Source organism: Diadema setosum, chromosome 8 (genome assembly GCF_964275005.1).
Source record: "Diadema setosum chromosome 8, eeDiaSeto1, whole genome shotgun sequence".
Classification (NCBI taxonomy): domain Eukaryota; kingdom Metazoa; phylum Echinodermata; class Echinoidea; order Diadematoida; family Diadematidae; genus Diadema; species Diadema setosum.
Window position 1 is genome coordinate 22,177,622 of NC_092692.1, and position 15,410 is coordinate 22,193,031.

General features: G+C 39.3%; 2 protein-coding genes across 2 annotated transcripts in view; one reads left to right on the forward strand and one right to left on the reverse strand.

Annotated features, from left to right (window-relative positions):
* Positions 1-2,602: 2,602 nt before the first annotated feature.
* Positions 2,603-4,453, reverse strand: LOC140231494 (uncharacterized). The gene has a single exon (XM_072311627.1). It carries the CDS (start codon positions 4,451-4,453, stop codon positions 2,603-2,605), a length of 1,851 nt encoding a protein of 616 aa, XP_072167728.1.
* Positions 4,454-11,735: 7,282 nt separating this feature from the next.
* The window catches only part of LOC140231925 (integrator complex subunit 1-like), a 56,627-nt gene continuing 52,952 nt past the window's right edge, over positions 11,736-15,410 (forward strand). The window contains exons 1-4 of the mRNA XM_072312071.1: positions 11,736-11,881; positions 13,905-14,144; positions 14,355-14,551; positions 15,069-15,206. Coding sequence (XP_072168172.1) covers positions 11,836-11,881; positions 13,905-14,144; positions 14,355-14,551; positions 15,069-15,206 — 621 coding nt within the window. The 5' untranslated portion in view covers positions 11,736-11,835. The remainder of the gene's footprint in view (positions 11,882-13,904; positions 14,145-14,354; positions 14,552-15,068; positions 15,207-15,410) is intronic.

Below are 15,410 nucleotides of genomic sequence, written 5' to 3' on the forward strand. Positions count from 1 at the left end.
AATACTCCTTTCTCACGTTTTTCGTCAACATAACGACACGTACAGTTGATGAATTAGCAGCTAATATGAATTCCTCCTTCCGTCGAGTGTTGTTGCGTCCTTCCGTCGACTGTCGGAACAGATTCGTCTAGTTACGTACATTCGACGTGGATACCATACCCCTCAGGACAGTAAAAAGAAATTCGCGATAAATATGGGAGGATTTCGCAATAAGTTGTGAAGTATTTGTGAAAAAATTGTGAAATATTTGTGAATATTTTGCGAATTTATTGCGAAAGAATTGTGAAATATTTGTGAATCTTGTGCAAAGAGGAATTTTGTGAAATAATTGTGAATTATTTGTGAACATATTGTGAAATATTTGTGAATTTTTGGTGAACTTTCAGCACACAGTCGTTTTACTTTGGCCCTTAGAAGCCACCATAGTGTGGTGCCTGTCAGCCACCGAACTAAAAGATAGCGCGCGCTGGTATGGTGGGTGGACAGGTGCAGTGGTGCAGGGAGGTGAACTCACCTCCCTGAGTGGTGTGAATGGAGCGCATGCATTGTGATTGTGAGGAGCTTCGTGGCTGCTAGCGCGAGAGAGGGCGATCTCTGAAAACCTCATCTCGGCGCCTTGTAATCATGTGATTTTGTTCTCAGAAAGGAAAAGAAGGTGCCCTGCCCGTGAAGTTATAACGTTCAAAATACTTTGAAGTTTTTTAAGAAAAAAAAAAAAAACTATACTGTTTGTTTTTTCCATCGCACTATAGTTGTCAAGTCAGAGGTGATCACCTTTCTTTTGCTCTCATGACCTCTTTGGGGTTTTTCAATAAGTCATTAATTTTTTAATGATACAACATTATAGGCCTATTAAGGGGCCTACATCTCAGTGAGGGCATTTTTTAAAGAAATATATCTACACATACTAGTACCTTTGCCACACAAGGTTCGTTATTCCGAAAGTTCGTTAAACAGAAACCGAAATGATAAGGTTCATGATAAGTATAGGTCTACGCCCTACTACGTGCACACCTTCCATTTTTCATTTTCGGATTGACGAACCTTCGGAATAAGAGGTTTAATTTATTTTCGGATTAACGAATCTTCGTAATAACGCCACAAATATTCGGATTAACGAATCCCATTTCATTTTCGGATTAACGAACATAGGTAGCGTGTGTGTGTTTCGGAGTAAACGAATCTTCGGAATAAAAACCTTATTTCATTTTTCGGATTAACGAATCTTCGAATAACGAACATCACCCTCTGTCAGAATTTTAGTCTATAACATCACCCTCTGTCCGAGGAGGGAGTCGAAAATGTTGGACTGCTTCAAAGGTAGGCGCCTATATACCGACGACCAGAGAATTAGTATACTAACGCCCTAAAAACATAATGATGTATGGGTTGTATGGGTATGTTTTATAAAATGATGAAGCAGATCCCCATGTCGTTTGGTACATCACTCCCATCTCGCAAAGTCCATTCGCGATCAAAACGATGAAATCTCTCCCGGTCTTCATCGCGACGTTATAAAGTGCTACTGACCGGTAATTATATACTTACGGTGTACTTACGACCGCATCAAAAGTATGTGTTAGGCAAAATTAATGCCTGGTCATACGTGTACCATGAGGATCCCGGTCTGCGATACAACAGCCGATGATTTTTCAACATCCTGCAACTGAGAGCAACGGCATTTGATATTCGATATTCAATGTTGCGTTTAAACACATCGCAAGCTAATGCTTGTCAAAGTCTGAGGCGGGCTTATAGGCGCGTCGTGGCTTTAGCGTCGCAAATCTAAAGCTGCCTATTGTAAAACGCTTTATTGACGCCCCTCCCCATTTGTACTAAATACTTGGTGCCACCTTATATGCTCAGACTTCATGGAGACACATGCCTTCTCACTTATGCTAATGTGCCAATCTTGCCCAAGTTGACTAACAACCTATACACAAACCGAAAATAGAAGGTCTGATGTCTTTTCACAAAATGTTATCGGTTTTAATTACATGTTAAGCAAATTAATGAGATACAATGTCATGATGATAACTTCGCCTCGTAATTCTACCTGTGGGTAGTTCATAAAACTTTCACTCGACATTTCCTGTCTAATGAAATAAAAACAACTAATTTACATATTTTGCGTCAGCCATTGCAAATTTTGAATATCTCTTCGTGACAGGTGTTGCAGTTCCTGTATGATAAACCAATGCGCAAAACTTTTGCTGGTGTCAGCAATAGGAAACTGCGAGTTGATGACGATTGTCATGACATTACCTTGTTCGATGGCAGCGATTGATATCACTGTGGTTGGAAATTATAAAGCAGTAATATTCTAGCAGTAATGTTCTATTTTAAGAAAAATACTGTCGCTTGTTGTAGACGACTTTTATTTAGATTGAATCTAAAGTGGTGTGTCATTACAAAGGCGTTTATAACTTCATCAGATTCAAGAATGACGATAATCATTCACTAATTTTTAATTAAATGAGACACAGTCACGTTTGATTTGTCACAGAATATAATCTGTCCCATCTTTCTTGTCGAAATCTTAAATGTGACACGCCTAAAATCTTAACAATGATCTTGAAATCTTATGAAATGCATCCATTTATCATCTCCAGGGAGACCATTCATTTATGTCTCCTTTTTTAGCCAACAGAGCTTGAGGTTCCCTGCGACACTCCTTGAAGTATTCGATATCGCCCACTCGTTTTGCACGACGTCGAACTCGCCCTGGCAAATTTGGTTGCAGTGGTTCACAGAAAGCGTCAGGTTGCAATCTCGGATATACATTCTCCACGTGTCCTTCCCTGCGCCATGCGAAATACTCCTCATAGAGAGTGTTATCTTTGTCTAACATTATCAGGTATTCGGCAAGTTCCTTGGGGGAAGAGAAGTCCGCCACGTGAATGAAGGACTTTGGTGGCGCCACACGCTCGTATGCCTCCTTTCGTCCGCCATACACAACCGGCACAACGCCGTTCATCAGACTATTTACCCAGAACTTCTCCGTGATGTACTCGTCGCACTGAGCGCTCTCCAATGCCAAGTAAAACTTGTAAGACCTCATTTTTCTCATACACTCTTCCGAGAACATCGGCAAGCAACTCTTTGTTCCACACTTTCCGTAGACGTCAACCTGCACATGTTCTCGTAATTGGGTAACCCACTCCAATCTTGGCCAGAAAGTTCTGTCGCAGTTGCTCGCCATCCATGATATTAGCGCAGTCTTGTTCTCGCTGTGGTTGACCGGTTTCCCTGGCAGCTCCATAGGTTGGCCTGGAACAGATCTTCCATACGGCAAAACAATGTCGCTCAACGAATGGTAGGTCATTGAATAATGATGCGCAATATCTTTAAGATTAACAACCCAAGACTCAATGACAGGTGGACTTTCCATGGAGTAAAAGACAATGTCCGTTTTATTTGGCAGTAACTTGACAAGATGATGCGACAGGTTGGTCAGTTTTGCTTTGATCAAAAGGGGAGCAACATTCAAGACAACAACATCACTTTCGGTCAGAATTTGTTCGTCATCGGTCGGTATGATGTTAATGTCACATGCGTGGCGAGGACATCTAACATGGGCAGCTGGGGAGGATTCGTCACGTCCTATTCTGTTTGCTGCATCGATAAACATTTGTTTGAGATTTGCATATTCTGGCCAATAGTTGAACGGCTCTAGGGATCGAGTGTAGATGCTTACGATTCGTAAGCAGCGCAGCCTTTGCTTTGACGACCATTTTAGAAGGGGGTCCTTGCTTTGAGATTCTAAATCACTTCCCTTCGCTTTGAAAGCAATCTGTTTGGATTCATTTGCCGATGAGTGTCCCATTTCATCTACATCGACCATTTTCTTAACACCCATTGTATTGCTTGTGTTTGTATCATCGTTGTGACCACTGAAATTATAAGTCGCGTTAAAATGACCTCTTTCGGGCAATTTCAAGTCCCTGACCTTTGTTACGGGCTCGTTCACGAGCCGAGTATGAACGGACAAGCTTATATTCCTCGCTGTAGGTAGTTTCTGGTTGCCAAACCTTTTTGACTTTAATTTAGTTCGGGTCTTTTTGTCCACTGTCAGGTTGTGACCGCTGCTTTGATACCGCTTTCTCAATCCTGCAATGACTTTCGGACGATTACTAGAGAAACTATGCGGAGGCTCGTCGATTGGTAAGATTGGTTTTGCCTTTAGTTCACTGGTATAACTCCTGCTGCTTTCCCTTCCTTGACTTTCGCTTCTCTCCAATATCAATCCTTTCTCTCGCTCTCTCTTAAAGGACGGTGGTCTCTTGATACCAGCAAGCAAAACATGTCTGGAGTTTTTCTGCGTTGAGTGGTGTGCTGTACTCTGTTTCAGAAGGTAGCCAGCTTTCAGGGAAACAGCGGCGAGTACAAGAAAGCACGCCATGCGTAAAATATTGTGTCTGGCGCTTCCCTTCCGACACCGCCACCTCATCATTAAAGCAAGTCGTGGTATTATCCTGAAAGAAAACGTAATGATATTTTATATGATATATAGTTATGATCTCATTTGTAATAATATGCACGTGAGGATTTACAGTGCATGGCTTGAGATTTTTTTTTCTTTTCAAACAATACGTCACATTAGTATCCATAAAGAAAGCAAGAGGGCACGGTGAAGATCATAAGACTTCATACTCGCTGAGTTAGTACACACGTAAAAAAAAAATCATTGCAAAACAACAACAAGACAACAAATTGTTTATCATTCTGACAAGGTCAGACATTCTCATTTCCCATGGTATTGTAAGCCTTCTGTTGTATAATATAGTAAATTATGTTTTAATTATCACACATTATAGCCTGTCGGCATTTCAGTCAGCAAATTTGAAGGAATAACCGAGAAATTTCGATCAGAAATCGTTTTTTTTTTTCTCATGTTTTCTAAATTTGCAGCGAGTGGAGTGTGGAGATTTGTTCACCAACATATAAGTCCAAAGTATAAAATAATATAAAATCAAAAATAAATACCTCTAAAAGACGTAATCTTGGAGTCAGTGAAGCTACCAAACTAGGTACGACAGGCCCATGCATGCAGGCAGAGAGGATAAGCGTGCCACTGAGCGTACGCAAGGAACGCATACCGACACCACTTAGTGACAAGGACGTTTGGGAGCAAAATGGTTGCAACTCTACTCAAAGTCAACGGATAAAGATGACGTCACTTCGAGTTTCTTTCTTTGGAGACTTCCATTCTGATACGAAGAATATACCGTAAATATACCTGCGTGTCACATCTACCAGTGACTGGATCTCATGAAGAAAAGAAAGAAGGGAACTACAGTGATGACGTGGGAATTGCAGTTTCAGCGGTTTGTATCAAGGCATTCGACGTATACTAAGAAATAAGTCATGATAAGTCGGTTTTGAGGGTGCAGTAACAACGGCCGTTTGTAGTGTATAGATATAGTGTTTCTTGGTCCTATGTGTGCGTGTGGGGTGGGGGTGGGCATTTGTTTTAATTTCTAAAAGGTATGATAGGTCAGGTCATCATGCAGAGATGACGTATATATCAACGAGAGGAATCCCGAAGTACTTAAAAATGAAAAACTAACCTCTTGAGCTCCCACCTGTGTTTGCATGGTTCTTCCATTCGGGAATTTCAAGTGTTCGATAAACAGTGCAAATTCGACCAAAAGAACCAATTAGGGCAGCCGGGGTATTCCTATATAGGCAGATTTGGAGAGAAGAAGAAACAAGTGGTTGCAAAGTTATTTGCTAAGACTATAAAGCTTCTATGCGCCTCTGTTCGAGATAATTGGCTGTCCAAGGTGCAACGGAAATCAGTGGAAATTTTGAGCACTACTGATATTACAGCCACAAAATATGTGCGAACTTTATCATGTATAAGTCGACATCACTTTGAAAGAATTACACATTACGATAATTCGTGGATTATAAACTTCAAGACTTTGAAAAAGAGTCACTTTTCCCCCTGGTGATTCCATAACTGATGTATCCCAACTCGTGAGACATATTTTCGACGGATGTATCAGTCTCCCGGGGAACCATGCAATCGATGGAGTTAATAACGAGTGCAGTTGTAAGTTAGCTTGCATCGTCTGAAGTAGCATAAAATGAAATGGGTTTGTGAATATTAAGTATGAACAGCTGAACAAAACAATTAATATGTTTAAACACACACACGCACACACACACACACACACACACACACACACACACATATATATATATATATATATATATATATATATATATATATACATACATACATACACATAATTGTATTTATATATGTGTTCGTGAACCTATCTGCGTATGTTTTTCGTTGGTGTGTATGTCTCTATAAAAGAATGTTGGCAATTTCTCGTCAGAGAACGATTCCAAAATGGCTTGACATTGTCGTATAGTTAAATAAAAGTGAAAGTCATTGTCAAAATAGTCAAAAGCTAAGGAGCCTGTATAATAGCTTGAATCTTTAGATATAACGTGGATACTTCTATCTTGATGAAAGACACAAAGGACCCATGAATTGGAGGAGATAAAAGAATGATTATCCAGAATTTGTCTTCTTTTTTTGGGGGGGGGGGGGGTTAATGGCGATTGGAGCAAAAGGGTTATTTGCAGATAGATATACTCAATGCATTGTCTAGGTCTGAACTGTATGTTTATGTACAGTGTGCTGTTACATATTGAAGGAAATATAACCCCATTATATGGGAATATGATAACAGAACAAGACATATAATAACTATTATACAAATTTTTGTGACAATTAAACATCATCAGACGGTATTCATATTTCATCTTCTTGGCGCCATCACCGATTATTGATTATTCTATAACAACTGCTTTACAACTTTGTTGAGGATATCTAGTTCTGAATAATACTACTGATTATAACGATTCGTTTTACTTTAGATTGATATATGTCTTATTGTCCTTCAACCCCACCCCCAGGTTTCCGGTACATGTATATCAATATTCCACATAAATACACACACAAACACGATATAGGTTTAGATAATGTGTGAGTTATTTTTGCTTGTATTATATAATATATATATATATATATATATATATATATATATATATATATATATATATATATATATATATATATCAGTCACTGACAAGTGTTTGAAGCTATATGTACTGAAATCCTTGCATCTGTTGGCTGAGAGCAAATTTGTCAGTGAAAATAATTGACAAATCATTTGATGAAATGCCCCCAGGCGCCAGGTGGACAAAGTTTGGGCTTTCACGTGAATGGTTCATGGAGAATGACTGATTGTGTTTGGCCTAATTTTCATATGGACAATGATTTAACAAAGATGTGAAAACTAATGAGAAATGTTTAAAGTGCCATTATATTCACGTTAAATTCACCAAAAGTCAAACATTATAGATTATGGAAGATGTAGATATAGCTTGATCAAATAAAGCTACCGTTAAGGTTATACAATCAATAGGCTAAAATCTATGTTGCGTGTTCCTCATCGGTATCATACTATAGATTACAACAATAATTATAATGATAATAATTCGGTCTTCTTTATCCAGGGTATCCTCTTCAGTGTTGCCACTGCTCTACCAGAGGGTCCTGCCATTATTATTAGCCTAGCGTTGCCAAGTACCCATTTATACACCTGGGTCGAGAGGGACATGTGGGTAAAAACATCTCGTCAAAGGATGTGAGGAATACAACGATGCTACATTAGTGACACCATCAGCTTTTCTGTTTTATTTCATTAACATAAAAAGGGGGACAATCCGTGTACTAGTCAATGGTAAACTCGTGAGACAAAACTTAACGTTTGACACCTTAGATATTCGAGTTGCATAATGATACACGGTCTTATAGTTGTGAGCGCTGCCACTTAATGCATGCGTGAAACATGCGAACTTTCAAATATATAACTTCACCATTTCACAAGTGATTTTAGTAAACTTCTACAGTTTTAATTGATTTTACTCGGATATGTATAATGCCAGTACATTCTTTGTATTATGATGGAGGGGACTTGCACTATAAAGAATAATATCATCTTGCAGACTGACTATTATATCTATAGTGTAAAAGGAACAACGCTGGGAAAAGAAGAGACAGGTCACAGAAATGTACGAATTCAGATAACAAAATGAAATGTATCAAGGTTTTAAAAGTGGGAGATGATTAGAATCGATGGTTATGTGCTTGTGACCTGCAATATACCTCGTGTTCGTCCGGAAAACATTATTTATTTGACTTTGATCAATACAGAGATACAAACGACAAAAGAACCTGTGTGGCACTATCTGACATGCTTCTGCAGTCGGGTTATAGACTTTGCATTATATCATCAGTATCATGTTGTTGTTATTTTTAGAGTCTCTATCGTTTTTATAATCGACGTGAATTTTTGGGATGACATATTCTATATACAGTCTTCATACCCCCCCCCCCCCCAAAAAAAAATGCACAGTTTAATTGTTAAAAGTCCTTAAAGGGATCGTATAGTTTTGGTTGAGACCTAATTTCAGGTTTCTAACATTTTTGGTAAGATAATGAGAAACTTCTTATTATGAAAGAGCATGTGATTCCATGAGGAATTCAACGTTTATTTGACGAGAATTGTTTTTGAAATTCTAATAAGTGCGGGACCCACACTTTACGATCGCTTTGTTTTACTTTGTTTTTGGTTGTTTCAGTCATTCCAAACCCGATTTTCATTAAATAAACTTTGAATTCCTCTTAAATTGGTATGCTCTGTACTTTTTCAAAAGTGTTTTCTTGGTATCTCGCAAAAAGTTAAAAGCCTAATTCTCATCTCCACCAATACTGTACCATCCCTTTAAAATTACGTTTGATTTGAGTTATTGCAAAAGTCTGTGCTTATATGCGTTCGACCTAGGTTGCATGGTTGACATGCGTGGTATTTGCATGCTATATCAATATGCTGGCTGAAGGACACATCACAAGAACAAGAACATCTAATCTAATTTATCGTATCATAAGTGTCCAAATCAAAATGTGGCGTATGATTCATAGTTGCAGAAACGATAAATGTATATGTGGGTATGGAGAGTAGCTTATACTACTAGTACTCTGCAATCTTAAACATTGTTACACAGTTGTCGATGCGATTTATACCCTCGTAAAATCAAGATATATTTCATTCATTTCATTTCATTTTCTTTATTTCCATTCAAAAATGCAATTACGATAAAACAATTACATTATACACATAATAATTATATATATTAAATGACAACTCTTACCACATTCTGTTATATACTTTGTTGGTTTACATCAATCCACTGTTTCATGACTAAAAAATCTTTAATGCAACTTATTTGAAATTCTGAAAAGAACTTAACAATGATTGTTAACTCTTCTTGAATTCTGTGTGAAGGGAAATATCATAAAATTATGTGGACTCTCTTCATAACTTTGAATCCTCTTTCTATTAAACTGATTTAATCTATACATTTTTGGTGTTTTTCCCCTCCTCTCAAATACTCGCCATATATAAAATGTATTATATGTGATAAACATACAGTCATGTTCATTTTTCCTATACGCTTAAAATGCAATTAACATTGACGGCATAAAACATCAATAACAAGAATAACACAACAAACAATGAAATGAAGAGTGTTTTCTCGCAACTTTAAACACTGAGTTTCCAATCAAATGAGTTTTAAATTCACGAGTATTATAGGCGAACTTGTTAACAGGCAGACAGGTGTACAACTCTTACAAATTCGGGAATATTGCACCAACTCGTAAAATTTCATATTCGATTTTTCAAAAATTGATTAAATACATTTATTGAAGTGCTTATTGGGCTATGATTAACGAGAATCAATATTGAAATCTTTGCAAACAAAATGTATTTCCGATGTTTAGGGCCTTTTTCGTTTTCACAGATAAAGAAATTAGACTGAAAGGCAATACATTTAACATGAGGTACGAGTTGCATTAGATCAAGTGCATTGACTTTCTATAGCAGAGATCATCCATGAACAACAACAACAACAACTGAATCGCATCGCCATTCGTTCTTCCCAAGAACTGTAAGGAACTGGAATTCCCTGTCGTCAGAAATTGTTTCAGCGCCATCTGTGGGATCATTTCGAAACCGTCTAACGGTTGATCACAGTGGCTAGTTTGTTTTTTTTCGTCAACTTTTCTATGTGCTTGTAAATATCTGTAAATAAATTGTATTATAATTTAAATAGCACCAGTCTGCAAGAATCTTCAGTCTATTGAAGGAGGCAGACTTAATCAGAAGAAGAAGAAGAAGAAGAACAACAACAACAACATAATCCTGGCTAATTTATTTACTTTGATAGGATTAAACATTTCCTGATAATCAGTGATATCAACCTTGCGGATAATAAAAACTATACTCAGTAGTTGATTCTTGTCACCATAACATGTTAGAATGATGACAAAGAGCGCCATTGCAATAGTAATAATCTTACTGCCTGGCGTAAACAGAGACCACGCCTCACTTTATGTCGACCCTATCAATCTCACACCTGCAAAGTAAATGAGGCAGACCCCCATAGGCCTAATGTCATGCATTTGTCCTGTAAGTGTATAAAGAACAAGTTCCAGTGGTTTTCACGGGGTTACTTTTTCAGCTATACGCTAGCCTAGCTGGAAAGAGTTGGGTCTTTGGGGGCGTCTGGCGGCTCCCCCCACCAATGGTCATGCATTTGTCCTGTAAGTGTAAAGAACAAGTTCCAGTGGTTTTCATGGGGTTACTTTTTCAGCTAGGCTAGCCTAATTCTGACATGCCAATATTTTGCGTCTGGCGGCTACGCCCCACCACCCAAAATGTCTGGCAATGGTGTTTTATTGAATCTTGGGTTATGCCTGACAATGTCCCACAGGTTTCAAGAGGTTACTTTTTCAGCTAGGCTAGTCTATTCTTTTTTTTTTTTTTTTGGGGGGGGGGGGGCCTTTTTATCGCCCTCCTGGCCACACCCACCACCGATGACCAGCCAAACTTGCATTTCCATACTCAGGGGCATATGTACTGTTGGGACCGCCGAGTTGGTACCCAAAAGACAGTTAGAGTTCAACTCTAAAGACACAACAAGAAATCAGGCAAACCAGTCATTTCGATGGTTCATGTCTCAAAAGTAGTGTTTTATTCGAGCTCGCAAGATTACATGACTATTCACTGACACGTATAGTGCTCATTCCAAGACTGACTTTCCCTCCAGTCAGCTTCCGAGATCCACTCCTCAACACTCACTCTTAATTTCTTACAACATCAAATCATCATTCATCACATTCTTGTATACAATGACTGTATTCTGCAGTGACCGTTACCAATGACCATTTGTGGTCTGGTCTGGGGACATGGGCGTCTGCTTGAGGGTGATAAACTCTAGGGGGCTAGCTCGTCCGTGGTAAGGGGAAAGGATGAAGAACCACAGATACAAACAATGTTCTCCATAAGACTTGCCCTATCGGTACCAAACTTTCATGTGGATTCCAATTTGCCTAACTCTGGGACTGTAACAGTACTAAATTGCTATATACATAAAAATTTGTAACCTTTTCAGCTAGGCTGACCCCCGCTGGCTCCCGGACTACTAAATGGGATCACTCCAACACTAAAACATATTTTTGAAAAGATACTAACAAAAAAAAAAAAAAAAAAAGAAGAAGAAGAAGAAGAAAAAAAAAAAACACTCTTGCTTTACACCTTAAAATTTGCTGCCCTCACACGGCACGGTGGGCCACGGATCACAGTAAATGCATGGAGAGAGCGAGTTACCTGTACTCAGAGCTAGCTGAACACTGTGAAATGTAGCAAGTATTTACGATAAATTAGATTAATGTGAGCGATTTGAACGATGGACCGAGGAAAACTTCCTCCAAGAAAACCTCCAATCAGAAGAGGTAAATATTGCAAATATTCGCAAATTGCCATTTAAATAACGTAGCATACTCTGAACGTTGGCTTTCGCTCTCATCAAATCGCGTGCGCGTGCTTTCGCCTTTGCCAGTTTGGCAGACTGGCAATGCAGCTTTTAGAGTGGTGGGGTTACAAACTCGTGCGTGAAATGGCTGTTCTCGCTTGGTCGGGCAGGCGCAGGCATTGCCAGCATGCATGCATTTTTTCGGGACTGAAGAACATCTCTATCATCTATGATCTACGCAGTAATTCGATGCATGCCTCTTCTCACTAGTATGAGCTTCAGCTCTAGTTTTGCCTCGATCTATGTACAAAGCTTGCAAATGCTGCCAACAAGTCAAGATAATTCTTCGCCTTCTTAACCTCCGTCCGTCCTTACCCTTTGTGTTGTGCCTTTTTTGGCTTGGGCTCGAGAAAGCGAAATTTGACTTCTGAGATCCCCTCTTCTCGACCTCTTACTTAGTCTTAACGGTTAGACAAGTCTTAGTTCTTGGCCCTTTTTCATTGGGTGCGATGTCGAGAAGGCCAGATATGTGAATTTTTTTTAAGTAGGCCTAAGGCCATATCTCGCCAATTAGCAGAGACGTCTCCGCTACGTCTCCAAACCAATGTATCACTTAGTCGCAGCACGTCGCAGAGACGTCTCCAACATAAAAATGACTTGCAGTCTCACCAAGGAGACATCTCTGAGACGTCTCATGCAGTAGGTTCTTTGAATGAATAGAAAGCTTGGGATCTCTTCCCATTTTTGCTGAACCTAATCATTTTAAAGCTAATTAAAAATCTTTTAGAATTTGATATTAACTAAAAAATCGTGTCAGACGCCTTTTGGTTGGTTTTGAGATGCACGTTCACATTTATTGGCCTTATCATTACATAAATGGATTTTGTTGAATTTACATTTTATTGAAATATATACAGTAACATAAAATTGAATGCATATAACTATACTATATTTCACAGAAATTATTTATTGTAACGCAAATGGATGTACATGTTGGAATTTAACTATAAACTCACACGTGAAGGATTCAACAGCTGCTCTCTTGTAGGTGTTATCTTTGAATCAGCAGCTCTCTTGTAGGTGTTATCTTTGAATTTCTCGTGGGATTTGTCATAAAGTTCAGCATGATCCTCCCAGAAGTCGGCCAACATTTGCTGATGCTCCTCTTTCCAGGGATATTGTTTGGCCTCTTTGGCCTCAGCAGCCACAGTTTCTACAACAACTTGATCAGCCTTCTTCTTGCACCCCCCCCCCCCCAAGCTGGCCTTGGGTGGCATGTTGGTAGAAGTAATGGCAGGTGTCAAAAAGTTTCAAATATGATGGAGCCGTTGCAGCATCACCTGACTTGATCTAGGCAGGATGTCAGCATGCAGATTGGTCACATGGTTTCTAAAGTAGGTCAAACAGTGTCTAGAGTCACGGAGACATCTCCGTGGCCTCTCACCAGTTTTTCTAGTCTTCAGCTGGTTTCGGTGACGTCTCTGAGACGTCTCGGAGACATCGCAGAGACGTCTCAGCAGTCGCGGATATAATTAGTCTCCGCGATGTCTCTGCAACTGATGGAGACGTCGCGGAGACTGGAAAGTCTCCAAAAAAATCAAACATGTTTAAATTTCCTTTGACTCCTCGGAGACTCTGTAATTTTCAGGAGACGTCTCTGCAACTAGCAAAATCTGGAGTCATGAACTAGTCGCGAACTAGTCGCGAACTAGTTTCAAGCCCGGTGAGGTACCCCCTTAAGGAGATGGATAGAATTTTTCCTGGCCCCTTTCCATTCTGTTTAAAACAGAATTCATAGTATCATACAGTCTCAACAAGTCTTGCACAGCTACCTGAGTTAGAGGGAATTAGTGGTCTGCAAGAATCTTCAGCTGATTGAAGGAGGCAGACTTCACCAGAAGAAGAAGAAGAATTATAGCTTTGAATTGTGGGTGTTACAAGCAGTCCCAACCAAGTTTTCAAAAGACCTCAAATTAAGTTTATTTGATGATTTTGTTTCATAGGTCTGCCACTGCCAGGTAACATCATACCTCTTGGAAGCAAAGGACGGCCTGACTCTGAAGCCAAACCCTCCTCATCGCATTATGGCGACCGCAAGAGAGTGGCAAATGCCCCTGTGCCAAGTCACGTCATTCCTCCAAAGACAAAACTGATGGGACTCACTCCTCTGGGCAGGGCAGGACCAGAGACTGGTAGAGCTACGTCCAGTGCAGTGCCCAAACCAGGAATCAAAACAATTGAGGGTAAGTTCAACTTTGTGCTCAGCTCTGAATATAGAAATTTTACATTTTGGTTCCCACACTTCACATGGAGTGTCGATCAGCCAATTGTTTTCTGGTATAAAAAAAAATCTTCCTCGGAATCATGATATTTTTGTTTGTAGTCAATAATCCTTGAGATGAAAGTAAATATCAATACATCACATTTATGATCTCCTTTTGCCCTTGATGCAGTGCAACCCAAAGATCTGGTCGATCGTGTTTTAGCTGCCGATGATGCAGATGATGATGAGAGCATTGACAAAATCTTGTGTGGCGCCCTCTTGAGTTTGAAGTCAGTACGAGCAAAGCCATCGCCTGCTTTGTACCTGGGATTGATGTACCTTGTGAAAGTCAAACCAATGTTTTTTGATTCGCCGAGTGTCATTGAGGTAAGACAGGAAGTATGATTGTCATTTCAAAAAGATGCATCTGTGTCATGTTTTCTTCCGTACCTACACAAATATCATTACCGAGCACTGTGTTATAGTCTTAGAGTGTTGTATTCAAAGGTCAATTAGCCTTTGAAATTTTCTTTAACCATTTTGGTAAAAGGATCAGTTACAGACCCTGGAATTCATCACTACCATTATTTGTACATTATTCTTCATAGAACCATTTGTTAGATGAAATATGACCGCATCGATACAAATAAGTCACCGATCCTTTAGATGTACAGATATGTAAAAATATGTGTGAGTGTGTTTGTATTCATGTATTTGTTGAGAGTTTTACCACAGGCAGTCCTGTTAGGTGCCTTAGTTACAAAATAGTATGACAGCCTCTTAACTCAATCAATCAGAGGTCCTTGACCTTTTCATCATGTCTGATCTTCTAGGAATCCTACAGTGCCAAGGCATAGAATGTAATACTGGGCATACTGTATTTTCTTGATGCACTCACTTCTAGGCAACATGCTCCTTGCTGAAGAGAGACATTGGGATGAGTTTCAAGAGCAAGGGGAATCCCCTAGTGTCTGTTATGGCCTGCAACCTGCTGATGCATGCCTTCGTGTATGAGCACAATTGGCCAGATTCCTTTGTAAAGGTGAGCAAGTGGTTGGAGCTGAGTGTTATATAAATGTATGTCCACAATGATGCACGCTTTGGCCATTATGTTACCTGAAAATGTATTTCCAGTAAAACAGACAAGTTCAAATTCATGAAATTCTTTGTGAAAACAGAAACGTATTGTTGTGACATATTCTCATGTATGCAGTTTATTGCATGGTGAAGTGAGGCCTAGTAATGT